A 27,685-nucleotide genomic window follows, 5' to 3' on the forward strand; every position below is an offset into this window, starting at 1 on the left:
CAGATGCATCTAACAATGTGCATTCTAGTCTACAAAGCTTAATAAATCTGTTAAGTCTTTAGATCACCCCAAAAAGTCAGACAAAAAGTCTCACACACACACCCAAAGTCACCTCAAATGTAAAGGATGTTGTGTTGGCCCACAAGAAACATTCCTAAATCCATTAGGGCAAAACCCTTATTAAGCACCAAAAACGTCACAAAATAGACCCAGGCCAATTCCCCATTACCCACCCACCCCCCACAGAAGATGCGCTGCTGCAGCCAGTCAGTGAAATTTACTTCTTTTTAATCAGTGTAAATTCATTTGACTGACTTATGATACCGCCAGTTTACTGGCAATCAGCAGAGCAATCTGCTTTCAAGTTGAACCGGCTATATACTCCAAAAGATTATGACAGCTGCCTCATTTCCACCTTCAGCCAACTACTGCCCTGATTTCTAAGATTGTGTTTACCAGAATGAGAGCTAGAAACATGCTTCCCCCCCACCCCTTTCAAATAAAACCTGAGATTTATCAGGACATCACAAAAGCTCAGAACAATACACAAACTCAAGCCCAAACGGACACTAGACATACTCTGGAAGAAAGAGAGCATTTGCAACTTTAATACAGTCACTGAGCAATTTGTTTTATTACATTTGTTGTGTTTGCAGAACACATACAGGGATCTCAAAACAATTCTTGTGAGAGACAGGCAAAAAAAATCTATATAAAGTAAAAAGGTGTGTGTTTAAATAATAAATGCATTTAGCTTCCATATTCTGCCATCGCGGGGGGGGGGGGGGACATGCATACAAAAAGCAAATGATGGAATCAACTGCAATTCCACATGAGCTCAATTGATCAGGAATAGTCACACTGCACTTCCATGGAAATGTAACAAACACACACAGCTCACTGCTAGTGGATTTTTTTTTTAAAAGGCACAGCCAGATTTCTTTACAAGAGAAAATAATGTGAATTTATTTGTGCTATCTACATCTGGGGTGATTTAGGAAAGATCTAGTATCAAGGGGTTAAAAAATTGTGGGGTGTTATGCTATGTAACGTGTCCCCAAGTTAAAGTGTGTGTGGGGGGGGTGTTGTTAGCTATATTTCATTCCAGCATTCTTCCCTCCCCAAACGTGCTTGTTTACAGCATTACTAGAAAGCAGCAAGCATTATTTGCATACATTTGCATAGTGAAGTACATCCAGTGTTTTAACAGATTTATAAGCATTCGAGAGGGGCTATCTAACACAATCACTTTATGAATTTCTCTCCCTTCATACAGCTGTTGTGGGGGTGCCACCGCAGGTTGAGTGGACTAGCGGCAAACTGATTAGAGGAATAATTTTACTGTACCAACCCCACCGTTTTCATCACCCTATTTGATAGGGTAGCAAAAGTGTGGGGTGTGTGTGCGTTTTGGTTACTGGGAAAGGTTCAAGGGGCGCCCAACTCACTGGTGCTCCTTCTGCTTCCTGTGCTGCCGGCTGCCATTTTGAATTTCCCACAATGGCCCTGAAAGATGCCATGTCAGCGCAATGCCATCGGGGGCGGGGAGCTCACGTTGGCATCCCACGCCACGGGAGCCAGAGAAGCACCGGTGACTTTCGTATAAAGGGCTTCCCAATTTGCTCCTCCCCACCACCATGAAAGGGGATGCGATTTTGTGCACCCTCTTTTGTCGTGCCCTCAACCTCCTGCTCCCAATTCAGGCCCAAAGTTCTCTTTTGAGATCTTGTAGGCCAACCTAGAAAAGGCTTCCACTGATACACCTGAATGGTTCTTAGGCCAGGTGTTGGATGGGAAAATCCACCCAGCTGGTTGGAGGCGAGCGATTTGTGCGGCTTGGGTCAGTTTCAACCAACAGTATTGTCCCACACGGCAGGCCCTGAACCCAGAACCTGGCCAAAGAAAGAAACAGCAAGGTGATAGGCCACAAACAGGTCGTGTGATGAGGCCTAATTACTATCAAAGTTCGCAGGTCAGGGTTATCTGCTTGTCAGAGCTTAGGGGTGGGAGGAATCTTCAGTTGCTTTGGAAAAACCCTTTGGTTCATCTATCTCTATACTGTCTACACTGACCGGCAGCATCTCTCCGGGAGTCTTTTCCCTGCCCTACCCAGGGGATTGAACCTGGGACCAACCTGCTTGCATAGCTCTGTCACGGAGCTATGGCCCGTCCCTAAGCCCCTGCTCCCGTTCTAGCAGAAAATAGGGTCTGATACCTGCACATTCATGCCAAGCAATGGCGGAGGGAGAGGGCCATAATGAGTAGTAATAATAATAATAATAAAGGCCCCCAAAGGGACACGACTTCAGCCCTGAGAAGTGCAGAGAACCACCATTCAAAACAAGCAGCAGAATATACACACAGCAGCTTCATAAACGTATGAGGCGTCTCCCTGTGGTAACTTGGCAAGGCATTTTATTTCTTCATGCATTTTGCTCACACGCCTGGAGCAAGCAGGAAACAATTGTTGGGGGGGGGGGACAAGCAGTATAAACAAAGAGACGTAGAAATACATATATATATATATATATATATATAGGCACTGAAACTTAGGATTAAGTGAAAATTCTCCTAAGTGAAAATTCTCCCCTCTTCAGCACTGAGCACCGTGCAGATTTCCAAACACCCTGAGTGCAGATTAAGGCTTCAGCATATGTATGTGATGAAGAACATTATTGCTTCACGTGATGAAGAACACTGCATAAGAAGCTAGGTGTTACTGGATCTTGGTTAGATCGGCTTGTTTTAGTCATGTGAAACATGTATCCATTGCTATGTGAGAAGCATTCCACTCGCGCAATGCAATTGCCCCTTCCTCTACCCTCAGGAAGAAGGTCGCCTGACCCTCTGAAGCAGATTTTGAGGGTAAGGTCTGCAGGAGAGAGGAGTTGTTCTGCTTCACAAATGGAAATCTGCTGCGCGGGTCAGACAGATATATAATAAATACCGTATTTTTTGCTCTATAAGGCTCACTTTTTCCCTCCTAAAAAGTAAGGGGAAATGTGTGTGCGTCTTATGGAGCGAATGCAGGCTGCGCAGCTATCCCAGAAGCCAGAACAGCAAGAGGGATTGCTGCTTTCACTGCACAGCGATCCGTCTTGCTGTTCTGGCTTCTGAGATTCAGAATATTTTTTTTCTTGTTTTCCTCCTCCAAAAACTAGGTGCGTCTTGTGGTCTGGTGCGTCTTATAGAGCGAAAAATACGGTAATTGAGTTCGCTTGTTCTCAGTTCATTTCAAGATCTGCCAAGCAGGGCTGTGAATCTAACTCGCAGTTTTATGGGAGCATCTGATGTAACAATGCGCACAAATCCAGATTCCTGGGAATCTCAGCTTTTCAGTTTTAAACCATGTTCACAAGTTTCTAGCCCTTATGGGTGTGATGATAACACTTGGAACGCCGCAAGTCACGCCTGTTGGCATGCTGAGCATTTAAGTGAGAGGGGAAGAAACCCAGACTCATGTGCCATGGCTGCTTCTCCAGATTTCTCATCACAAGTTGGGATTCAAGGATACTATAGCCAGAGGCACCCATAAGCAGTTTTAATTTGTGTCATAAGTTTGGATAATGATTTCACTGACAAAAAAGAGGGAAGCAATCACCAGTGTAATTCATAAAAAATAGAAATGCGTATAGAATGGTTGGGAGCAAAAATAGCAAGTTACTAGCTATTTCATTTTAATTTTCCGTTATCTATTCAGGACTGCTGTAGTTTCCCAGAAAACATAAAAGCAGATCACGCTGCTTTGGGAAACACATTTTCTGTTAGCAAAATGAGACAGTTGTTCTTTGCACAGCCTGCCTGTCCTATCAAAAAATCACAATCTGGTAACACTTTTTCATTGTTTCAAATCACTGGTTTTCAAACAGCCATCTGGGAGAAGCCAGGGTTTTTTTGGAAGCTTGTCACTCAGTGAAAAGTGAACATGAAAAAGTCTCCTAATTTCATAACGCAGTTCTCCAGCTAAGCAATGTGTACAAATATATATATATATATACTGGGGTAAAGTGTACGTTATTATGCACTATATTAGGGGAAATTGCTCTGCAAAACTGTGTGTTTAAGGGGAAATTGCATGCAATTTTCTGCATATTAAGAGAAATCCACGTTAAAATGCTGATGATTAAAAAAGAAAAAATCACACACTGAAGTAGAAATGTGGAAAACTGAACCTAAGACTGGGAAAAAGTGAGAGGAACCAGAACTGTCAGATTTCCCCATCCTTACTCTTTGCATCTTGCTGGGACTCAAGTCTCCTACCAGCTCCAGCAGCCACTATGATCACTGATCAAAAATCCTGGGAGCTGTATTGTAATCTAACAATTTCTGGGGGTCCCAGTTTCCCCATCTCTACTCCCAAGACAGCTTACAATGAAAATCCTACTGAATCAACAATGTGATGGGAAAAAACACTGCTGGGAGTTCATGCAAAGCTTTTGTAAATACATCCATCAGAACCGGGGGGGGGGGGGGGGGAATCATATACCATGAAATAGAGATCATAGCAGAAATCTCCCAAAGTAATTAGATGAATTATGAGGTCGAATTCTGAACACCATTAAAATATATGCAGCAATTTTCCATAAATGTGCTCCATATGCATGCTTCCTTCTGCATTCCTGTTGAATTCTGCGACTTTTCCAGAATATTCTGGCAAACTAGCAGCTTAGAAATGGGAGATCGTCTATGAAGCGGGCCGTGGAGGAACATTTGGCAATGGGGAGGTTTATCAGAAATCATGAAAGACATCCATCCATTCTCCAAGCTCTGCAGCCTCATTTTGGGCATCTGTAACCATGACAGCTAGAACCTTGCATTTATAAAGTAATTTGAAGTAATAAAAACTAAGATCCTTAGGAATCCAAACTGCAAAATTCTACAGGCACAGAAAGACAAACTACTTGCAGCTTTTTAGCTGAGTTTGGCCAGGAGTTCCAGAATGCTATGCTAAAGACACGGTAGCTTCTGAACTCTGTAATCACAAAACCTAAACTGAGGGTGTAGGGGAATTAACCAGATAATGAGAATTTGCAAGCTCTACTAGTAGTTGCTATACTTTTACATGCCACTGTGTAATAATCTGCAGCAAGCGTGGTTTCTTTGGTTGTTTTAAAAAGAAATTCAAAATTCAGAGTTCAGTTGGTTTTCGAGGCACTAGACGAAGCCTGGATTAAGGCAAAAGAGGTGTGGAGTCAGGGAGAGAGGCTGATTATTATCCTAAATGAAGCCTCACATTTTCTTACCACCTGCAAGGGCTAGAAATTCAGCATTGGTTTAAAGGTTTGGGTTCCGTTCAAGTTTCTGGAGCCGGCTTCAGATGCCATTATTTTGTGCAGAGCTCCTATCAACAACTCTTGCATATTCTGGTTTATATAGACCATGTGCAGAGAAATGCTTTTTGTCTCTCTACGTGTGTGGGAAGCCTGTGGCTTTCCAAATTCTGTTGAATGCCAACTTCCAGCAGTCCCAGCCAGCATGGTCAATGGTTAAGGTTGAAAGGTGGTTGTGATCAAGCTATAGATCAAGGTCCACAGGTTCCCCAGCCCTGCTCTCTTCCATTCCTAGAGTTACAGATCTAAAGTTTGGTGACAGGAGTTTCACATACAGACACTGTCCCAGGCAGTCGCCTAGGCTCTTCCTGCTACAGAAGGACAGCAGTGTAACCTAAGAACAATGTACATCTCTTGAGTGTTATGTACAATTCCTAACTGCAAGGCAGCCAAAGATATATATACATATATATATATGTGAGCCTTGGTCTCACCCAAGCATGTACAGTGGTGCCTCGCAAGACGAAAAGAATCCGTTCCGTGAGTCTCTTCATCTAGCGGTTTTTTCGTCTTGCGAAGCAAGCCCATTAGCGGATTAGCGCTATTAGCGGTTTAGCGGCTATTAAAGGCTTAAGGGATTAGCGGATTAGCTGCTAAAAGGCTATTAGCAGCTTAGTGCCTTAGAAAAAGGAGGTGGGGAGCAGAAAAAAACCCCCCAGGAATCGCAATACATTTTCGTCTTGCGAAGCAAGCCCATAGCAAATTCATCCTGCGAAGCACCTCCAAAACGGAAAACCCTTTCGTCTAGCGGGTTTTCCGTCTTGCGAGGCATTCGTCTTGCGGGGCACCACTGTACATATGTGTGCGTGTGTGCTTGGGTGAGGCCAAGGCTGCAATCCTAAGCATACTTGCCTAGAAGTAAGACCCACTGATCTCAACAGCCTTCTGAGTTAACATATACAGGATCAGGCTGCAGCTTACACTGAGCAGCACAACTCAGTGCACACAGCGTGTGTTGACCTGCGCAGCCCTTGGAAAACTGTACAGCTAAACTCTCCTAGGCTTTAAATCAAGAGACTTGTGTCCTTATTTTCAATGCACAGAATAAGCTTCAGTACAGTAGCATGATCTGCTTGGATGCACACGGGGCTGAGCAGAGATCTCCATTCTTTCCTCTTAGACAGAAGTTTTAGAACCACAACAACAACAACAAAAGAAACCCATCCATTTTTCACACATCAATTGCATTATCAGGAGGGGGGTTTAGAAAACAACAACAACCTGCTGCCACGACCATCCTGCCAGCAAGAGGTTGCGCCCCATAGCGGATGGCTCTCCATGCTCCTTACATCCCCGAATGAGGTGGGGGGTTGCCTGGGGTAGGAGGAGCGGCAGCCGGAGGGTTATGCAAGTTGGTTTCCTTGTAGACAAACCAAGCGTTCCCTGCCCAGAGGATGAGGTTGAGGAAACCAATGACCTAGGAGCAAGAAAAAGGGAAAAGAGATGGAGGTTTTGGCCTAAGAAGGAACTAGTGCACCTGCCTGATCCTACCAGCTGCATCCCACAATTTGCATTTCCGACATGAATTCCGGGGAGAAAATCACGAAGTGTTAGAATCCCAGAACAGACCTGCTCCAGCCCCTTCCTCCCCATCACTCCCATGAGGACTACAACTCCCATGATCCCTGACCACTGGGCCATGCTGGCTGGGGCTGATGGGAGCTGTAGTCCAACAACCCATGGAGGGCTCCACATTAGCTGTCCCTGTTTTAGCTGTTAACCACTCAAGGTCAGAAGAAAACATTTCCCCCCGAGGAATGTTGTTTTAACCCCAAAGAGCTGCAGGAAGTTGCTATCCGGACTGGGTGTTTGCCTCGGGGCAGGACGCAATTATCTCTTTCCTCTTGGGCCAGTTTTCTTATTTTAAAAAATTAAGTCTCCCTTGAGCTTTTTGTCCTGCAGAAGAAGAGGTAAAGGTACTCTTGATAAGAAAAACTGTACGATTCACAGAAACGGGGGGGGGGGGGGGCACCTAATCTACCCAGATACTTCCGATTGAAACTGCAGCTTCCTGCAGCTGTTTTCTTTTTTTAACTTCAGGGGAAAATATTTCTGCCACAAAGCAGACTATGCCATTTAACCCAGAGTGTTCAGGAAAAGCATTTTACTGTATCATATTAAACGAGAACCTCCTCCAACTTCAAAGCTATTGTCACCAAGACCTCAAAACCCTAAAAAAAAACAGAGTCACGAAAGTTCAGAATATGAAAATTGACCGGTCCCAACACATCTTGCTCTGAAGAGCTGTGTATGAATCCAAACTGATGCACTGGGATTAATATTTTTTTATTTGAGGATGTTTGATTCCAAATCAATCTACAGGAAGTACGGCAGCATATATCACCCCTGAGGGATTTGGGTGTGCACAGAAGTGTTTTCAGCAGGCTGCAACAGGAAGAAGCATATAATATGGCATGTAAATCCTTCCAGGATGGACGAGTGGTAGGTCAAGGTTAAAACCCTGTTAGTGAATGTTGAATTCAGAGAATAGCCAGCCTACACTCTAGTGTCTTAGCCAAAAGGTTGAGATGCCAAGGATTGAACCTGCGACCTTCCGCACCTAAAGCAGAGGCTCTATCACTGAGCTATGGTCCTTCTACATGCTCTGAAGAAATTATGTGAAGCACAATTGCCTTGCTGGTTCCTCAAGACCAGGGACAGCTTATGTGGTGCCCTAAAGATGCTTGTGGGACCACAATATTCAGTGGTCCCAGCCAGCATGGCCAACAGTCAAGGGTGATGGAAGCCGTAGCCCAGTAACATCAGGAGGTCGCCATGTTAGCTATCCCCAAACTAGACCAGTATTCTGTCTCCTGGGGACAACTCTCAAAGAACGAAAACATGAGGATCGTGGCTATTTCTGGTTGCTTGTAGTCCCAGCATCTAGTAATGCATACATACCACAGAGACATTCAAGGAGCCCAAGCTTCTGATGTCATTGAATTGACATCGATTGGTTTTGCTCAAGCAAGGTTGAAGTTCAGTTATGCTGTGTCCGGTGGATGTTTTGATGTCTGTGAGGGCCTTAGCCCAGGCTGATGTGCTCACCAACCACAGGAAAGAGACGACTATTGTGATAACAAAGTCCTGCATCAGGAGAAAAGACAGGCACCCTTAGCGTTCTTTTCTTTTCTTTTTTTATTTATTTATAAATAAACTTTTTTATTTATTTATACTTTTCAAGTTTATACATTTCATTAGTTTTACAGTCAATTTAACATTTCAAAGTTTGACTTCCTTCTCCCTCTTTCTGCGGTTCCTTAAATTTATTTTTTAAAAATATCTTCTCCATATCCAAATTCATTTAATTTGGATTCATTTAATCATCTACTTTAGATATATACTCTTATGAAACTGCAGGTTATTACAATAATCCTGCTAATGTTTCTATCTGTTTTGCAATTTATCTGTAAATATTCAATAAACCATTTCCATTCTTTTATATAAAACGTTTGTTATCCTGATTTCTTAATTCTTCCGGTAAGTTTCGCCATTTCTGCATATTCCATAAGTTTTAGTATCCATTCTTCCTTTACTGGGACACCTGCTTCTTCCCACTTTGGGGCAAGTAGCATTCTTGCTGCTATAGCAGCATACACAAATTTCTATACAATTTTGGTAGTTCTGTCCCTATAATTCCCAAAAGAAAAGCTTCTGGGTTTTGGGTTTTTTTTTACAAAAGTTGTTAGCTGTCTGTTCTGGAGGGGACGGTGGAAGATGCACACAACTGGTCACCAAACCAGGTCGCTGCTAAGGGCTACCCAGGGCTGATCCACACATACACCTTTATTATTGCTCAGTGACACGGCAGCTGAACATGTGGATTGCTTGCAACCCTATGTGGAGATGCCAAGGATGGAATTTGGGGCCTTCTTTATGCAAAGCTGATGCTCTACCAATGCACTAAGGCCCTTCCCCATCGCTCCCTTTGACTGGAGAGGTCTAAAGACTGCACCTCGGACCTTGTACATGTTGAGCACCTGCCCTGCCACTGAGGAACAGGCCTTAACGTTTCTGTGCTTAAGAAACCCCGTAAAGAAGAAGGTTGGCAAGCTGGAGTGGGTCCTGTCTCGGTGTTCAGAATGCAACTCAACATGCGAAAGGAATGCCACACTCACCAGAGCTCCTGCAATCCCAGCGGCAAGGAGAATAGGAAGAAAGAATCATTGTATCATAGTTAGAACATCTGGAGTGCACCACACCTGCCCAGCTTCAAGGGTAACCTCTCGGATACATCCAGAGGTCAGGTATGGGCCCTGGATGCTTCACACCCGGGAAAGGCATATTAAAAAGTACAAAATGCCCATATGTTGTGTATTAAAATAGCTTTTAATTTAATCAAAAGTTAACTTTTGAGAGATCTCTAGGGTTTTAAAGAGAATTCCTATCTTCCAAAACAATCCACTTCCTAACACTTTTTATAATAAGGATTTAAAAGTGTTTCGTTTGGTAAAATATCCAGTTAGTAACCAAGAAGAACACAGAACAATCTCCAAAGCTGTGCAGACCCAGCTATGTTGACTGGGGCTGATGGGAGATGGAGTCCAATAACCCTTTGAGGGTCACCGGTTCCACCACCATCTACCACTAACAGAAATGGTCCACAAACAAGTGACAATCTGAATGTAATGATATTAAGAATAGGAATCACCAATTAAAATATTTTTTTGTGTGGTGGTTGGATTGTTCCAGACAGTGCTTTTTTCTGGAGGGACGCAGGGGTACACATACCCCTAAACATTTTGGGAATCTTTTGTCCATTTACTGTATTTATTTTCCCCAATTTGAACAATAAAATTGTGATTTTCTTGAGTGAAAATGAGAGTACCCCTAAACATTTTTTTTAAAAAAGCACTGGTTCTAGATATAGCAGCCCATTTACAGCTCTCTCTTGGAGCATGGAACACACAAATCAAGTACACTCAATGTATCAAGTAGACTCAATGCCCAACTGATAGGCAGCACACATATCCTTATTGAGTCCTATAAATTATGGGGAAGCAAGGCGTTGCCAACTTACAATCATGGGGAGTTTACCAGTGCCCCGATACAAGTGTAAGTAACCCACGTAGAGCACCAAGGCAGCCATGCAGTACAGGAACACGAAGACTGCAAAAGTGACAAAAAATTGAGCGGGAGAGGCGAAGTCTCCCACCAGGTAGTAAGTAGTGTTCCAGATGCTGAGACACTGCTTGCTTGAAGGAATGTCAAACGAAGACTGGTGCAACCTTGAGTTCCAGAGAAAGAGAGAGAGAGAATGCTGAAGCTCAATTCTCCAGTCACAAGAATCCCAACCAAACAGGGGGAAATGCAAAATCAACCCCCATGCAGCATTTCAGCTTGCGCTTCGTAGCTGACAATTGTTCTTTCCATCAACTTAGAAAACCATAGTGTCAGGGAACTGCCATCGGAGTGGGAGGCGGAGAGGAGGCTCCAGAGAGATGGTGGAGAGGGTCCCAGTAGGGCGAGAGGTAGCCCATCCGCTGGGGAAGGAAATCAGCGTAACACCAGTGGAGAAGGGGGGCAGATGGGGGAATCGGAGAGGTGGCTCCAGGACTCTTCGCCGGAGACCAGCGGAGAGGGCACGAGTACTCCGCTGCCCACACCCACTTTGCGCAGAAAACTTCCGCGCAGGCAAAGGGGGAGGAGACTGGGCGTCAAACAGCTTCTATGCTGGAAGAGGTTTAAGAAACGCCCACTGACGGATCCTGCCAGCGACTGAGGCAGCCACGGAACGTGAGGCTGTCCTGACAGAAAGGGTTCAACCAGGCAACCTAGCCAGGAGTAACGGCAACTTACGCACGAGCAACCCCTAGAACCATTACACATAGCAACTTTAAAAACTCTTTAAGTTTAAAGCAATCTTGCCCAGAAGCTCTCACTCTGAAGAAGATCCCCCTGACATTTCTCAGAGGAAGGAGGACGTTGCCTAGGTAGCAAAGAGCCTTGCTTCACTTGGTGGGTAGGTGGCCAAACTAATATTAAGGTAAACAGGGGTGGGAGGGAGGAACCAATTCATCATAGGGCTCTGCCATAGGACTGCAGCCTTAGTTGCAAAAAAAAAAAAAAAAAAAAAAGGATAAGAGCATCTGTAGTAGCTAATGTTGGGTTTTTAAAATTAATTTAATAATGTTAAAACACGTAAAGAGGAAAAGGATTACAGCTGTCAAAACAATACCATGCACTTCAAAGAAACAAACGCAAGGCTGCAGGCCAATAAAGTACTGAACACCTTTTAACACCACATATTAACCAGAGATGTGGGTGCTCAGGAATGATGTTATATGGTCTAAAATGTTGTATGGTGGTTACTCGCCCTCCCTCGCCCTCAGGGCCCACCTTGCTGCTGGACTGGGACCTCTTCTTTCTGGCCCAGGGCTCCAAGCAACATCGGACACCAGAATAATCACTGCCATTTGACTTTCCCAAGATGGCCCTCCATGATGCAACTCCGGGGGATTGTGGGAAACTGAAATGGCAGCCAGACCCAGCTGTCGTTGCTGCGCTGCTGTAAGAACTGCTGTGGTCTCCCAACAAAGTCAGCAAAAGGCAGTTTGCTGCCCGAGGCAGATCAGCAAATGGTGCCACCTTCCTATTGCCCAAAGCCAGTCAAGTTATTTTGGCACCTGAGGCAGAAAACCCCACAAGCCACCTCATTCTGCTCAGCAACAAGGCTGGCATTGCCTCTCACGGTGAAGTAAGCTCTGAAGGTCTTAACGACAGGTCCCAGCTTCGAAAGGCACCTTGCCCACAGCCTCCTCAAACCTGGAACCAGCCATTCCTGTCCACACACACGACATTCCCCAAGTCTAGGGCAGCTCTTTGGAGAGAGACGTGTTTGTTGCATGGAAAGTTAGAAAGGCCTCTCTCTTTGTGCCACAAGTGGCAGCGTTCCTCAAAGGGATAGATGCTCTTACCTGAAAGGATACGCAAAGTTGGCTTGAAGGGAAGCGTTTGTGCCATTGTAGCAGTTGAGGATAAGGGAGGTTTTTCCACTGTAACCTCCACAGGTGGCAAATGCAAAGATGGCAAAAATCTGCAAAGAACCAAGACAAAAGCAAATGTACGCATTAGTGCAGTTTTTGGGCGCATAGGCACGTACATCATGGAGGAGGGAATGCCCGCTTTCTGGGGGCCCTTTTACATCATAAAAAGTTCCTGTGCTCTGACAGGGTGATCACTAATGGGTGATCTTAAATTGTGGACCTTCTGGGAGCCTGTTTGTTCCCCTCCGTTTGGATCCACTGCCTCTCTGTGATGCTATTGGGCTCAAGAAGCTTTGCCACCCTTCTGCCTGATTATCAACGTGATTATAATTGTTGTGACTGTTAATTTATAAAGTTGCAGATCATTCTAAATCAGCTGGGGCTGATGGGATTTGAAGTCCAGCAACATCTGCAGGGCTGCAGATTACCCAACTAAGGTAGATAGACTCTTGGGGCACTACTACTGTGTACTCCAAGCAGGGGGAGACAATTCTTAATACTCTTCAGATTTATTTTATCTTAAAAACTACAATAGATTCTTCTGGCTGATCAGAAAGAAAGGCACCAGCCCATTCCAGACTCTTAATATTAACGCTATCGAACTTGAAGGGAGGATTTTTTTTTAAAAGAACTTTATTTTTTAAGAATTCAGAAAGATGACTCCCCACTTGCAGTCTGAAATGGTACAACGCATTCTACCGTTTCAAGAATCTTAACACTTTTATTTGACAAATTTATAGCAAATAAAGTGGTCTCAATTGCTGGTTGAAAGATAAAGTCCAGAAAGGACCAATAAAACAACAGCAATGAAACAATGAAACACTGTTAACGGGGCCGATGGAAAAGCAGCTGGCGTTAAGACAATATCTTACTCATAAAAGGGCTTCTGAGAAGAGAAAAGTCTTGACAGCTTGTTTATAAAAAGAAAAGAAAAGAGGCTAATCTTCTGGGTCCGCAACACCAGATTCACTGATTCGAGAATCCGATGGCTAACAGTGAAAGAGTTTGGGGTCATATCCGTACCCTACATTCAAAGCACATGGATACCACTTTAACAGTCATGGCTTCTCCCAAAGAATCCTGGGAACTGTAGTTTACACCTCACCATTCACAAACAACAGCTCCCAGGCTTTGGGGATGGGACCTCCAGGGAACCTCTCTTTGCCTCTACAATCCACCAGTTTGAAAGGAAGGTCTAACCTTGCAGAAATCAAGCTTCCTTTCTCATTCAAGAGGCCCTGAGCCTGCCATGATCCTGCTTGCAGAGAGACATATATATATTTTTTGTGCCACACAAGTTTCACATGAACTGCGCCAACTGGGTTGACCCACAGTCTGTGGCCTGCTAGGTGAAGCAAGCAGAGAATATCCTGGAAAGCAACCGTGGGCAGCTGTACCATGGAAGTGTGGTAATTAGCCTCCTAGAAATGCCAGCTCTTATTGTATAAACTGCAAATTTTATAGTCCTAGGTTGTTACACAGGATTAGCCTTCCTGTAATCTCAGCATACACACTGACTTGCTTTGGTGAAGGTAAACTGTCCTTCTCCACCAGTTTATTTAACACACAACTTACAGTAGCCTAAGACGAGCTTTTCCCAACCTTGGGTCTCCTCCACCTGTTGTTGAACTACAACTCCCATCATCCCAACCTAGCAGGACCAGTGGTCAGGGATAATGGGAGTTGTAGTCCAACAACAACTGGGGAGCCAAGGTTAAGAAAGGCTGGTCTAGACTACCTTATAGCAACACAATCTACATGGGACTAATTATGAAGTTCCTTTGGGAACTTCCATTGATCCCAGAATGCAGCAAGTAAGTAAGCGGGCACTGACTCATACTACACTGATCTTGCAGTAGCTCCTCTGGCTATCAGTTTCTGGGCACAATTTTAAAATGTTAGGAAATACCTTTTAAGCCCTAAATGGCTTGGGTCCATACCTAACGGACCACCTCCTCCTGCATCAGTCTACCAACTCCCTAAGTGCTAGTGAAGAGACCTTCTCTGTATCCCATATACACTGAACACATGGTCATCAAGGCCTTCTCAGTGGTGGCACCCAAATTGTGGAACATGAGGTTCAAGCGACCCCTCCTGAGTTGTCATTCAGGAAAGATCTCTTCATTCCATCTGGCTTTTATCTGAAGATGTTTTATCTAAAGATAAACCGAGTTATCAGCCAAGTTCTAGTCGGTGTCCATTAATTTCAATAGGTCTGCTCTGAGTTATGACCAATACTGGATATAAAGTTGTGCCTTATCTGCAATGCCCATCTCTACTTGACCTGTCCAATGCCACTTTTATTGAACAATCCCTGGCATGTCAAGGCAAAGACTCCTTCCTGAAACCCTTGAGATTAAGGCTGGGCTATATCTGGTTTTCAACATCCTGATATATCACCAGCTGTTAACTCAGTCGGCTCAGCTCTCCCCTGCCACCTGCATGGGGCGACAAATCACAATAGCAAGCAATGGCAAAAAACACGTTTTCCCATGCATCGTGATTTGTATAAATATTCAGTGTCACTTGGGATAGGAAGTGATGGCCCTAGATTGGCTGATTGCTATCAGCCACATGCTAGTTTGAAAATAAGCTATTTCCAGTTAAAAAAATTGGGGGAGGGGTTTTGTTGAAAAAGGCTGAATTCATTGTATAAATCTTTCGCAAAAAAGGAGGGTTTCTGTTTTGAAATCTTAACTGGCAGTCATCAGAATGCACTTAATGCCCTGGGGAAACTGTGGATTCAACAGACCAGGTTCAATGGAACTGCCTTGCAACCATTTCCGGCCTTGGGGGTGATATATTGCCCCATATCTCACTTTTTATGCAGGCAGCAGTGAAAGAGTCAATTCATTTCCCCATGTCTCTATGTACTTCCTCCTCAACCCAATAGATTTATTACCCAATGTCAGTAGTATTACTAGAAGCATGGAAATGGCATTTATGAAGAACACCACCAGCCTAGCCTATATCAAAAACAGCAGAGACACAAAAATGATAGCCTATGTTTGCAGAGCCCAGATCCAGCAACGCAGGCAGCAAATTAAATTGGCCAGATCCTTGCTGCCTTGCTTATTTCATATTTGGTGCCCCAAATGTTGCTGCTTACATGTTGCCTTTATGTTTAGCATTCCAATAGGCAGGATATTTTTGGTACTCCCATCACATATACCAGGGGTTGTTCAACCTGTGTCCCTCCAGGATGTTATTAGACTCCAACACCCATTAGCCCCAGTCAGCATGACCTATATGGACAAGGAGGATGGGACTTGGGTGTCAAGCAACATCTACAGAGTCAGATTTCCCAGCCCTGATGTACCCATACTGAATTTGACTCTCCCACTGCTCATCCTTGCAGCCAAAATGGTACAGTTCCCGAATGCCTCGTACGTTTTGGCTCCTGAACGCTGAAAACACAGAAGTAAATGCTCTGTTTTTCTAACGTTTTTCGGAACCCAAAAGTCTGACACGGTTCTGCTTGAGTGCAAGGAGCTCTTGCAACCAACCGGAAGCCACGCCTTGGTTGTCCAACATTTTGGAAGTCAAATGGTCTTCCAGAACGGATTACGTTCGACAACCGAGGTTTGACTGGGCCATTCATACATACACAAGAGAGAAACATCCAACAAGCCTGAGAGAAACCCAAGGTTTGTAAATGTAAAACTATTTCCAGGGAGGTGAGAAACCTAACAGGGGAAAGGAAACTCCCAAAACAACATAGTGAAGACTGAGCATTTTCAGTGGGTACAGAACACAGTATAATGTTGGACGAGGATGATGACAGAAAACGGGGGGGGGGGGGTGATAATGCAATACAGTATCCTGGACAGGAACACTTTGCAATTTACTGTAGGCCTCACTTGGTAAATTTAGATCTGATCTTGTAAATGTTACCCTATCCCCCATCTGTACATTTATTCCTGTAGGTGCTTTAGAGAGCTAGTGTGGTGTAGTGGTTAAGAGCGGTAGTCTCGTAATCTGGGGAACCGGGTTCGCGTCTCCGCTCCTCCACATGCAGCTGCTGGGTGGCCTTGGGCCAGTCACACTTCTCTGAAGTCTCTCAGCCCCACTCACCTCACAGAGTCTTTGTTGTGGGGGAGGAAGGGAAAGGAGAATGTTAGCCGCTTTGAGACTCCTGAAGGGGAGTGAAAGGCGGGATATCAAATCCAAACTCTTTTTCTTCTTCTTTTATCTTGGGACTAAGTGGGTTTTTAGTGTACCTCCACACCATCCGATCAGCTTAAGAATTTGTTTAAATCCTCAACAATTTTAACGACTGAGCATTGTCATGAGGAGGCCTAGCAAGGCTTCAATGGCCCGCAGCTCCTCCTCTCTCACACTCAGGAGGAGCCAGTCATTCAAGCCGTGCTATACTTGGTTCTGCACTCAGCCTCCCTGCCCTCACAATACTGAGGCATGGGCATAGCCGGGGGGGGGGGGGGAAGGGGCAGCTACTCCCCCTAATATTGTTTAAAGGGAGCGCTGAGCAGAGCCTGTATGCATCCCAGGCTCTGCTCAACGCACCCTTTCACGAGCCGCGTGGAGCGCACGTGCGGCGCTTGCAGGCTTTTCGTCAGTGATGGGCTGCCCTTCTCCCTCCTTGGGGAAAAGCCCCCAAGAGCCGCACACATGCTCTCCGCGGCTCGTGAAAGGGAGCGTGGCTCTTGGGGACTTTTCTGGGAGGTGGGGAAAGGGACAGAGCCGCACGCTCTGTCCCTTCCGCCACCTCCCACAAGAGACGCACGCTAAGCCAGAAGCCAGGACAGCAAGCGGGATCTCTGCACAGTGATCCCTCTTGCTTTCCTGCCTTATGGGATAGCCACACGCAGCCTCTCCCAGGCAGCGGGATGAAGGCTCCCTTTAAAGAGCGCACGGAGCATGTGTGCAGCTCTTGGGGGCTTTTCCCCGAGGAGAGAGAAGGGCAGCCCTTCTCCCTCCTCAGGGAAAAGCCCCCAAGAGCCGCACACACACTCCACATGGCTCTTTAAAGGGAGCGCTGAGCAGAGCCTCCCACCTGCATTCGCGCCATAAGACGCACACACATTCCCCCTTACTTTTAAGGAAGGGGAAAGTGTGTCCTATAGAGCAAAAAATACGGTAGCGGAGGTTCTGCCCCCTCCCCAACAAAAGGCCTGCCCCCCACTAACAAAAATCCTGGCTACATCCATGCACTGAAAGGGTCCAGGGCCCCCCCAAGAGATATTGGGGGAGACAAGACCCCTTGGTCCCAAAGAGCCCACGTCCCTGCTACCAAATGGTACCCCCACCAAAGGTGTGACTCTTACTCTGGTGCCTAAAACCCTTCATTCATAACTCAAAGCTGATTCAGTCCCTATACCAGATATAATTGGGACTGTTTCCATTCCTCTTTTTGGTATGCTCGAAATTCTACGTGGAATCCCAAGAATGTCAGCTTTCATTTGAGAAAGAGAAGCCTTGAGGAATCTGTCTGCTCTATCTGTTAACTGTTCTCCAATGACACCTGGAAGGAACTCTTGCAACCGTCTTAGTCACCGTTGTCTCCGAAGCTGCGTACACACAATATACTTAAAGCATACGCCCCACAAAAATTATGCAAAGTGCAGTTTACCTCTCATGGAGCTACAATTCCCAGCACGCTTAACAAGCTAGAGTTCCCAGCATTCTTTGGCAATGTGTTTTGAACGCATGGTGTGTACACAACCTTGCAAATTTTACTGTATGGTCAAAGACCCCGTAAAACAAATGAAAACACCAAGATCATACAGTTTCCAACACAAAGCATTAAACGGTACATTTCCTATCCTGCAGGAAATTGTTCTTAACGGAGAATATCCAGTTTCCGGTTCCTCTCTCGCGGCCACCTCCTGTTCTAACAAAATAGTTACCCCATCATGAAGCTTAAGCCTCAAAATGGCTACTTGTGGGGAAACAGGAGTCTCAGTCAGAATGGAGGGCAGGAAGCACTTCAGATTCCTATAGTCAAGAATCCCCTTTTTAAAACACCAGCATAAATATTTTCGCCTACACCTTTATAACTATGGTTTCTCAGAGGTCTACATTATTTTTGATCAGCCTTCATCAACCTGGTGCCCTCCACATGTTTAGGACTATGGGCACCTCCAGACTGTCAGGTTTTTTGCAGGAAAGATTCTAGCGTATACCAGAACTTTAGGCTTCCAAAGTAGATTAACGTGCTGGTGCCTTGTGCAACAAATCAACAACAACAACAACCACCACCACCTGTACTTTTTCCAGTTTAGAAAGTAAGGGTGGAATGCACTGAGAAGTGTGGGATAAATGATTAATAGGGAGGCGTGTTAGAGCGTGGTGCTGATAACGCCAAGGTTGCAGGTTCGATCCCCATACAGGACAGCTGCAAATTCAGGTTGGACTAGATGATCACTCTATGTCAGGGGTCAGCAAACTTTTTGAGCAGGGGGCCGGTCCACTGTCCCTCAGACCTTGTGAGGCGGACGGTGGACTATATTTTTTTTTTGGGGGGGGGGGGGGGGACGACGACGAAATCCTTTTCATATAAAAACACCAGGCAGGCCCCACAAATAGCCCAGAGATGCATTTTAACTAAAAGGACACATTCTACTCATGTAAAAACATGCTGATTCCAGGATCGTCCGCGGGCTGGATTGAGAAGGCAATTGGGCCAGATCCGGCCCCCGGGCCTTAGCTTGCCTACCCATGCTCTATGTAAACACCCTGCAAACAAAATACGAGGAATTCTCACTGCCTGGCAAACAAATCGGAGCAAATACTCAGTCAACACCAGACATTTTGTAACCGGCATGTAAGCTCTGTGCAAGCAAGATTCGGAAGAACGCTCAATAAGTAAGCTGCCTGGAAGAGCCCTGCCTCTCTCCATCAGCCACAGGCAACACGGCTGTGCTAGCTGAGGCTGATGGGAATTGCATGTCAAATTATCCAGAGGGCGCCATGTTGGCAAAGGCTGTTTTAGATGCTTTTGGCAATAGGGAGCTCCCCTGGCTCCAGCTCTTCCAGAAAAGTTGAGCACGAAATGCTACTATGCTGCAGAAATGAGACTTTTAATTCCCCAGCAGTGTAATTCTTTGGGGGGAGAACGTGCAGGTATTCATGCTACCTTCTGTCCTGAAGTTCAGACCACACAAACAGCAAATGAAAGTTGGGAGATGAGATGCCCTGATTCTTTTTACTTTCCTGGGTGTGGCATCTTCAGAAGGATCAAGAGGAGAGTCTCAGGAGACGTGTTAAAAGTCCATTTTCCAGCTGTTAAAATTGCTTGCGAAGTTACACCACCAAACGTACGAAGTACACGTCAGGCTTTTTTAAAAAAGACAAGCTGCTTAGACGCAACCATTCCGTTTCTTTCAACACACACAAAAGCTAAAACAAAACAGCAAAACAACAACACACCCTTCCCAGACACATTTAAAAGGCGGTAGAATATTAATCAGAATATTAATCAGCAAACGGCCAGGTTGAAGAGGAATATTTTATACAATTAATTCTATGGAATTCAAATTGTAATACCGCATGAGAAATAAGAGAAACAATAAAAAAATACAATTAAAAAGTCATTCAGCAGAGCCCTTTACAATTGTTATAACAGGCAGGAACATTATTAACCGGTTCAACCAAGGCCCGCAACAATATTCAAATGGTCACTGCGGGGCCGGAGGAGCTTGGGAACTCGTAATTTAAACTGAGGGAGTGTTGGCCCTTCCATGCATGCCAATGATTCAGCCAGAAACACCCCGATAGTCCTCTAACCTAGTAACAGTCTTATTCCTTTCTATTTATGCTGTCCTCTTCTTAATAAAGTTCTTGCCGGTTTTACCAGATGTTGACCTCAAACGCACCCATCTGCATATCTGGAAGAATTAATTTGTTTGTATGTTACATTTCCAGGCACTTAAAACATCTTGCACACTCTAATTTTCCAGCATACCCCATAAGTCTTTGAAAAGGAAAGACAAGGATTTTGGAATAAACCTGCCGCCAGCATTGCTCCAGCAACCAGAGAGGGGGAAAAGGCTATAGGGTGGGTGACTTTCAACAGAAAGCAAGGAGGGAAATCCCATTAATTCAACATTTCGTTCTGCCTACCTAAGCATGTATCGAAGAATTCGTGCTATTAAAACAAACATGTTGCAGCTTGAAAAATGTCGTTGCCTCCCCCTTTCTGATTGCTACTAGCTCTCTTGATCTCTCAGGGTACTTGGGATATTTTTGCACCAGAGCTGGCGCAAGACAATTTGCTGTCTGTGGCAAAGGCTAAGACGGCACGCTCCCTTCATTTCATGAACAGAAGCTGATTGGGCTGGCAGCTGAATCTTAGTTCAGCACTTGCAAGGAGACAGGCTAGATTAGGAGGTATAGGGCAGGCCATGTGGAACGCACAAATGCACGCCCTCCAACATTCCTCAGATGAAAATAGGGTCATTTCTTACTCCCCTCCCAACCCTCCATGACCTCCTCCTGGCCCACAGAGAGGCCATGAGATGCTCCCTCGCAGCCACCGTCACTCAGGCCAAACTCCGCCTCATCCTCCTCCCTGAGCTCGGCAGTGGCAGCACTGGCAGGGGAAACAGGGACATTCCGGAATAAATCAGAACCTGGGATGGCTTTCATAATTCGGGGACTGTTCCTGGAAAATCAGGACGTTTGGAGGGTATGCAGCCATCCTCAAAAACTTGCCAATGATCTCCACATCTGTTGACTGAGGCAACTGCAACACTCTACCTAACGGTAGGGTTGGCCCTGCCTTCTGGACTAGGAGGGCACCCTTGGCTACTCCAGACAGGCTGTCACAGCTGATAGGCCATTGGGCCACATCTGTGCCAGAAATAAATGCCCAGACTTCATCAATAGGCTCCACAATGCATACCCGTAAAAAGGTAAAGGCACCCCTGCCCGTACGGGCCAGTCTTGACAAGGGTTGTGCGCTCATCTCACTCTAGAGGCCGGGAGCCAGCGCTGTCCGCAGACGCTTCCGGGTCACGTGGCCAGCATGACAAGCTGCATCTGGCGAGCCAGCGCAGCACACGGAATGCCGTTTACCTTCCCGCTGGTAAGCGGTCCCTATTTATCTACTTGCACCCGAGGGTGCTTTCGAACTGCTAGGTTGGCAGACGCTGGGACCGAACGACGGGAGCGCACCCCACCGCGGGGATTCGAACCACCGACCATGCTATCGGCAAGTCCTAGGCGCTGAGGTTTTACCCACAGCGCCACCAGCGTCCCCAAATGTATACCCGGAAAGAGTTTCAAATACCCTCTGGCTTCTCCCCCGTCCCCTGCCTCGCAACCCTCTGTTAAGGGCTCACAAGAGGAGTAAGATGTCCGCGGTCAAACCAAATTAAAAGCAACTGGATTGCAGCATATAATACACTTCACTTCCCAGCATCTGACTTCAGCTCCAATTATCTACAATTCACAGGAGCTACGTTGTTTTTGTGCTAGATCCCTCAGGTCTGCCAGCTGGAGTCAGGTGCAAAATACTATCAAGGGGGGGTGGAGGCAGATGCAAAATGGTGGCCCGAGGCAAAGCCAACTGCCAGCTGAACCAGAATAGCTTGCATATGCAGGGACAAATCTATATCCAATTTGCAACTAGGGATGGATGAATCTGTCAATTTCAGGTTCTCCCAGTTTCTTTTTTCCCCCAGTCTTCAATTCTTTGCATTTCCAGCTTGTGCTTTTTTTAAAAAAAAAAAAGTCATGAAAATGCAGCAGCATTTTTAGTGTAAATTTCTCCTAATATACACGTATTTGTATGAAATTATGCTTAACATGTGCATTTTTGCAAAGCAATTTCCGCTAATGTGATGCGTTTTTGCATGTTAAATTTGCTAATATATGCATTTCCATGTACACTTTATCCCAGTCTATACATTTTTGTACCCATTACTTGGCTAGAGAACTGCACTGCAACGCTTGGAGAATTTCAATTCTCGTACTGTTTCATAAAGGTGTGATTTAGGCATGTTTGCATTTAAGCGCAAACTGAATCAAATTTATCCGCCATCCCTACCTATAAAAAGATCAGGGTTTCTAACAGGCCGCTAATTGGTAAGAGGGAAAATCTTCCGTGTTGCTGTCCTTAAACAACTGGGAGTCAGCAAGCTAGACTAAACTATTGCAAAATCACTCAGCTCTATGAGTAGATCTAGATCTGCCTCCCCCACCACCTCACTATGCAAACACTGTTGTGCGTTTCCATAGGACACGAAAAATTCAACCTCATCTCACAGGAGACTGAAAGTGAAAGTAGAAGAAGAAGAGTTTGGATTTGATATCCCGCCTTTCACTCCCCTTCAGGAGTCTCAAAGCGGCTAACATTCTCCTTTTCCCTTCCTCCCCCACAACAAACACTCTGTGAGGTGAGCCGGGCTGAGAGACTTCAGAGAAGTGTGACTGGCCCAAGGTCACCCAGCAGCTGCATGTGGAGGAGCGGGGAATCGAACCCGGTTCCCCAGATTACGAGACTACTGCTCTTAACCACTACACCACACTGGCTCTCTAGCAACTCTCTAGTACTTTCTAGCAAAGGTATACTTCATACAGTACTCTCATTATAGCCCTATTTGAAACTCAAACTTTCTTCCCTTTTTAATATTATTCCCTCCCCCCCCGGGTCATTTTTATGCAAAGTATTTTTTAAAATTAATTTTAATGAATTGGTACATAAACATACATTTGAGAATTAAGCTTACACTGTTGCAGAGCCCATCAATAATGTACACTCACATTAGGAACCATGTTTCAGTATATTAGAAATGAATGGGGTATAGATTGGATGCTGCATCCAAGTAAAATTTAATGGGATAATGTGATTCATTTATTTTTTTAAAGTGGATTTACCAGATCAAATAATAAGTGAAGGTAGGAGAATATTTATGAATTTTGCAAACTTAACTACACGTCTTACAATCCTATACAATATGTATACAATCCTATACATATTTACTTAGAAGAATATCCCCACTGAGTTCAATAGATGTAACTCCCAGGCTGAGCATATCATTGCAGCCCTAATGCTGTAAGGTTTGTATTTTTGTGCCTTTGCCCCAGTTTGCAGGCAACACTCAACCCAAACCATGGCTGAGCATGAATGAGCGAGCCAAGAGAAAAATCACTGCCACATTTCTCCTCCTCCAATCCTGTTGGCTGCTGCAGCTGTGCTTACACAAGAGCTAAGCCATGGTTTGTGACTTGTCTGTCCCAGACAAACCATGAGCAGTAACCCAAGAACAAACCTTGGCTACAGCTCATACAGTCATACCTCATGTTGCGTCCGCTTCAGGTTGCGTGTTTTCATCTTACGTCCCGCGGCAACCCGGAAGTACCGGAACGGGTTACTTCTGGGTTTCACCACTCGCGCATGCACAGAAGCGCTAAATTGTGATTTTTCCTCTTGATCTGTCCACTCACTCATTCATGTTTAAGCCATGGTTTGGCTTAAGACCACATATAAACAAGGCATGCATGTTTAAGCACCTACTAATTTAAACCTCAGATATAAAAATGCCTGCTGTTGCCAGACTTAAGCAACTGCCCACAGTAGCTAGAGACTCATAACCTTTCTCTCCTCCTTTGTACTGCAACTCCAAAGCGATCACAATCTATCGAACAACTTTGGGAATCCCTGGAAATGCCTATACAGTGGTACATCGGGTTAAGAACTTAATTCGTTCTGGAGGTCTGGCCTTACCTGAAACTGTTCTTAACCTGAAGCACCACTTTAGCTAATGGGGCCTCCTGCTGCCGCTGTGCCGCCACTGCATGATTTCTGTTCTCATCCTGAAGCAAAGTTCTTAACCCGAGGTAATATTTCTGGGTTAGCGGAGTCTGTAACCTGAAGCGTCTGTAACCTGAAGCATCTGTAACCTGAAGCGTATGTAACCCGAGGTACCACTGTAATCAATGTCATGAAAAATCAGTACTATTTTTCTAGAAAAAGAGGTGCCGGAACTCACCATGAACGCCTCCCTTGTTGTCTTTTAATAGTTCCTGCTGAAAAAACTCCTATGAAAAACTATTTAACCCCCTCCTCCCCATTAGTGTCCAAAGTTTTTCCAACTCCCGCATCTCCAAATAAAAAGCAAAGAATAGAGCTATTGTGCAAATTCCAGATGTTGGGTTTGCCAAAGACCTACAAGACGGCTAAGAGGTTTGGGGGCTGCTTTGTGATTTGGGGGTTTCTCTCTCTCTCTCTCAATTTACTTTAATGGATATTTATGCACACTTTCATGGGCCCGACCAGGAGTGCTTTTCATATTTTGAAAATAAATGCTCAAAATAGCCAGCGGCACCATTTATGCAAGCCTGCAGCACGCAAAATGCAAGGAGGAGAAACTGAACGATTGCATACTGCCTTGGGTCTAAAAACAAAACCAAACCTCAACCTTGAAAAGCCATGGTGTGTCAGGAAGACGAGTTGCAGACCAGCCTTGTTACTGACACGATTGTTTCCTATGCCCAAATGAGAATTGGTTTTCACATGGAGAAGCCTTCAAGCATGCCCTCCACACCTACATTCTGCAAGTCTGTACCTGTCAGAATACAGGTGAAATAACTGTGGTGGAGTGCTTCTCGTGATCCAATAACCCTATATATACAGTATTGTATGCATTTTCCTTAATGTGTAGATGACTTCTCTCCCAGTCTTGGTGAGAGGGAGGTATAGTGGTACCTTGGTTCTCGAACGGCTTGGCTCCCGAACAAATCAGCTCCCAAATGCCACAAACCCGGAAGTGGGTGTTCCAGTTTGCGAACGTTTTTTGGAAGCCGAACGTCCAACACGACTTCCGACTGAGTGCAGGAAGCTCCTGCAGCCAATCGGAAGCCACGCCTTGGTTTTCGAACCATTTTGGGAGTTGAACAGAATCCCGGAACGGATTAAATTCAACAACCAAGGTAACACTGTATTCCAGAAACCCTTGTGGAGTTTGCCCCCCATCCCCGCTCGTAAGGGGAAACAGTGCTTGATGCTCCCGTTGTTTTTTTTTATATATAATTTTTATTAATTTTAACATATAAATTATAATACATACCACAAAGCTTCACCACTTATACAATCTTTTTTTTTTTGGACTTCCATCAGCACCTCTGATGATCCACCATTTTAACCACTTCTTATGCATTTCTTAAATTCATATTGCCTTTAATTATCTTAACTAACCATCCTCCCCTTTATCCATTTTTGCAATAGTTCCAATAATTCACCTCACAAAACTTCTTGCAAACCTACAAACGTAGTCTGATCATCACAATTACTTTTCAAATACAGTGTTTTTCGCCCCATAGGGCGCACCTAGTTTTTTTTTTGGGGGGGGGGGAAATAAAAAAAAATTATTTCCCCCCCCCAGGTGCGGGGGAAGCCCGAGCTTCCCCCGACCCCAGCCCCCAGAATAGGCTGCTATCCCGAAGCCTGGGGAGCACTGAGCTCAGCACGCCCCAGGCTTCGGGGTGCAGGCAGCTCTCCGCAAGCCGTGGAAGAGCTGCGCGAGGTCGCGCAGCTCTCCCACGGCTTGCGGAGAGCTTCCTGAAGCCTGGAGAGCGAGAGGGGTCGGTGCACACTGACCCCTCTCGCTCTCCAGGCTTCAGGGAAAGCCTGCATTCGCCCCATAGGACGCACACACATTTCCCCTTCATTTTTGGAGGGGGAAAAGTGCGTCCTATAGGGCAAAAAATATGGTAGTCTGTAAATTTACACCAGTCTTCTGTGAATTTCTGGTCCTGCAGATTTCAAATCCTTCCTGTTAATTTATCTAGTTCTGCATAGCTCCCGCTGTTCTAGGTGCATTTCGCAACATGGAATTTCATTAGTGTGAGCCGTTACTGAGCTCTAGGCGCAGTTCTGCGCCTAAATTTTCAAATTAAAACTGCAGAGTGGAAGGAAAGGAGGACCTTTTTCTGCCTCCCCACTTCCATCTACTCTCTGAAGACTGGAGACGAGACTCTCTTAAGAATATTATGGGTGAGCAGGGGAAGGACTAGACCATGTGAAAAATGAACATAATTATTTTAGGTGCAGTTCATTCATTTTCAGCTTTGTATTCTTGTTATTTAAAAAGTGTACCTAGACATTCTGTTGTTGCACCCATAACCTAGGTTTAAGGTGCCATTTAGCTCCTAGCTTTCCTATCTTAGTTTCTAACACTGCTTACAGAGGCTCACATGCTGCACCTCCCCAGCGTGGGGAGCCTCAAGCGCCAAAACATCTCAGGCCACAACCTGTTCCTTCCTGCTTATAGGAACATAGAAAACTGCCTTTTAACTGATAGTTCAGGGTGGTCTCCTCTGATTGACAGCAGCTCTCCAGGATTTGCAACAAGGATATGCTAAGGTCCTGCATAGCACTTCCTTGAAGGGACTTGACAGAGACCGGCCTCTAGTACAGTCATTGGGTTCCCTTTTGCCCCCAGAGTAAAAACTCCTTTGAGCAAAAATAATCCTCAGTCTGCATTATGAGAGTGGGCCAGTTCCTGGTCCACTGACCTAAAGAGACTGGATCTCCTCCACACCCTGAAATTCACCCGCTGCAATCCCGCTAAAAGTTTATTACGTTGCAGGGCATAAAACTACAAGTCACTTTTGGCACACGTGCTGCTCCTTCCAACTTGACGCACGGAAGGAAAGAGTCCAGGTTTTGCACCAGTGGCTGAGAGCCGGAAGGCGACATTAACCTGCCTGCGTGAGTTTATGCGTGATCTCTCGCTCCCCACCCCCTCCAGCCTTCCCATGACCAGATCCCCACTCTGAAGCACATGGTTTGTTTGGAAATAGAACACAACAGACGTCCCCGCCCTGCACCAACTATGCAAGGGTGTGTGTGTGTTTAGAAGCGGCCCAGAATAGATCCCTGGAGCGGGGTGGGCTGGAAATACTGTACACGAGTCCCCTGCAAATCTAAGCGAGCTTCGAAAAGTACAGGCCGGAGGCCACGCCTGTGTTTATGAAGGGAGGAAGGCAGGAAGAAATTCCAGCGGGAGAGCCAAACAGGGCTCGCAGCCAATACCTGCCATGGGGGGGGGTTGGGGTGGGTAGGGTAGATCCTGCCAGGAAACGCGGTGATCAACCTCCCCCACCCCCACCCCCACAAAAACCGTTACCCCTCTGTGGCCACTGGCCCAGCCCCGCTCTCCGATCCCCCTGCCGTCGAGGACTCACCCACTGGAGGACTTTGATGAAGCCCAGCGGCTCCTTCACGGGTCCCAAGTTGATCTGCAGCCCGGACATTTTCTGTGCGAGGAAAAGAGAGGCGGCGGAGAGGTGGCTCAGTCAGTCTCTCTCTCTCTCTCTCTCTCTCTTCCACCGAGAGGGGAGGAGCGGAGCAGAAGGGGCGTTCACAGCCCGCCAGCCTCCTACCTGACTCACCCGCTCCAGGCT

General features: G+C 45.6%; 1 protein-coding gene across 1 annotated transcript; it reads right to left on the bottom strand.

The window, feature by feature from the left end:
* Window positions 1-605: 605 nt before the first annotated feature.
* On the bottom strand, window positions 606-27,685 carry LOC310684059 (synaptophysin-like protein 1). Its single transcript, XM_083454508.1, has 6 exons — window positions 27,467-27,685; window positions 12,248-12,366; window positions 10,351-10,558; window positions 8,232-8,417; window positions 6,127-6,747; window positions 606-5,784 (listed from the first exon to the last, which is right to left on the bottom strand). The coding sequence occupies exons 1-5, from the start codon at window positions 27,533-27,535 to the stop codon at window positions 6,616-6,618; spliced, it is 714 nt and encodes a 237-aa protein (XP_083310634.1). The 5' UTR covers window positions 27,536-27,685; the 3' UTR covers window positions 606-5,784; window positions 6,127-6,615.

The sequence above is a fragment of the Podarcis tiliguerta genome (assembly GCF_965153285.1).
Source record: "Podarcis tiliguerta genome assembly, chromosome: 8".
In the NCBI taxonomy this organism is placed as follows: Eukaryota; Metazoa; Chordata; class Lepidosauria; order Squamata; family Lacertidae; genus Podarcis; species Podarcis tiliguerta.

What these genes read in the sequence shown, in the direction of transcription:
- LOC310684059 (XM_083454508.1), bottom strand. Translation starts at nt 27,535, where the DNA reads ATGTCCGGGCTGCAGATCAACTTGGGACCCGTGAAGGAGCCGCTGGGC. An exon ending in AACTTTGCGTATCCTTTCAG is followed by an intron (nt 10,559 to 12,247) that starts GTAAGAGCATCT and finishes CTGGAACTCAAG; the next exon opens with GTTGCACCAGTCTTCGTTTG. An exon ending in CTGGTAAACTCCCCATGATT is followed by an intron (nt 8,418 to 10,350) that starts GTAAGTTGGCAA and finishes CTCCTGATGCAG; the next exon opens with GACTTTGTTATCACAATAGT.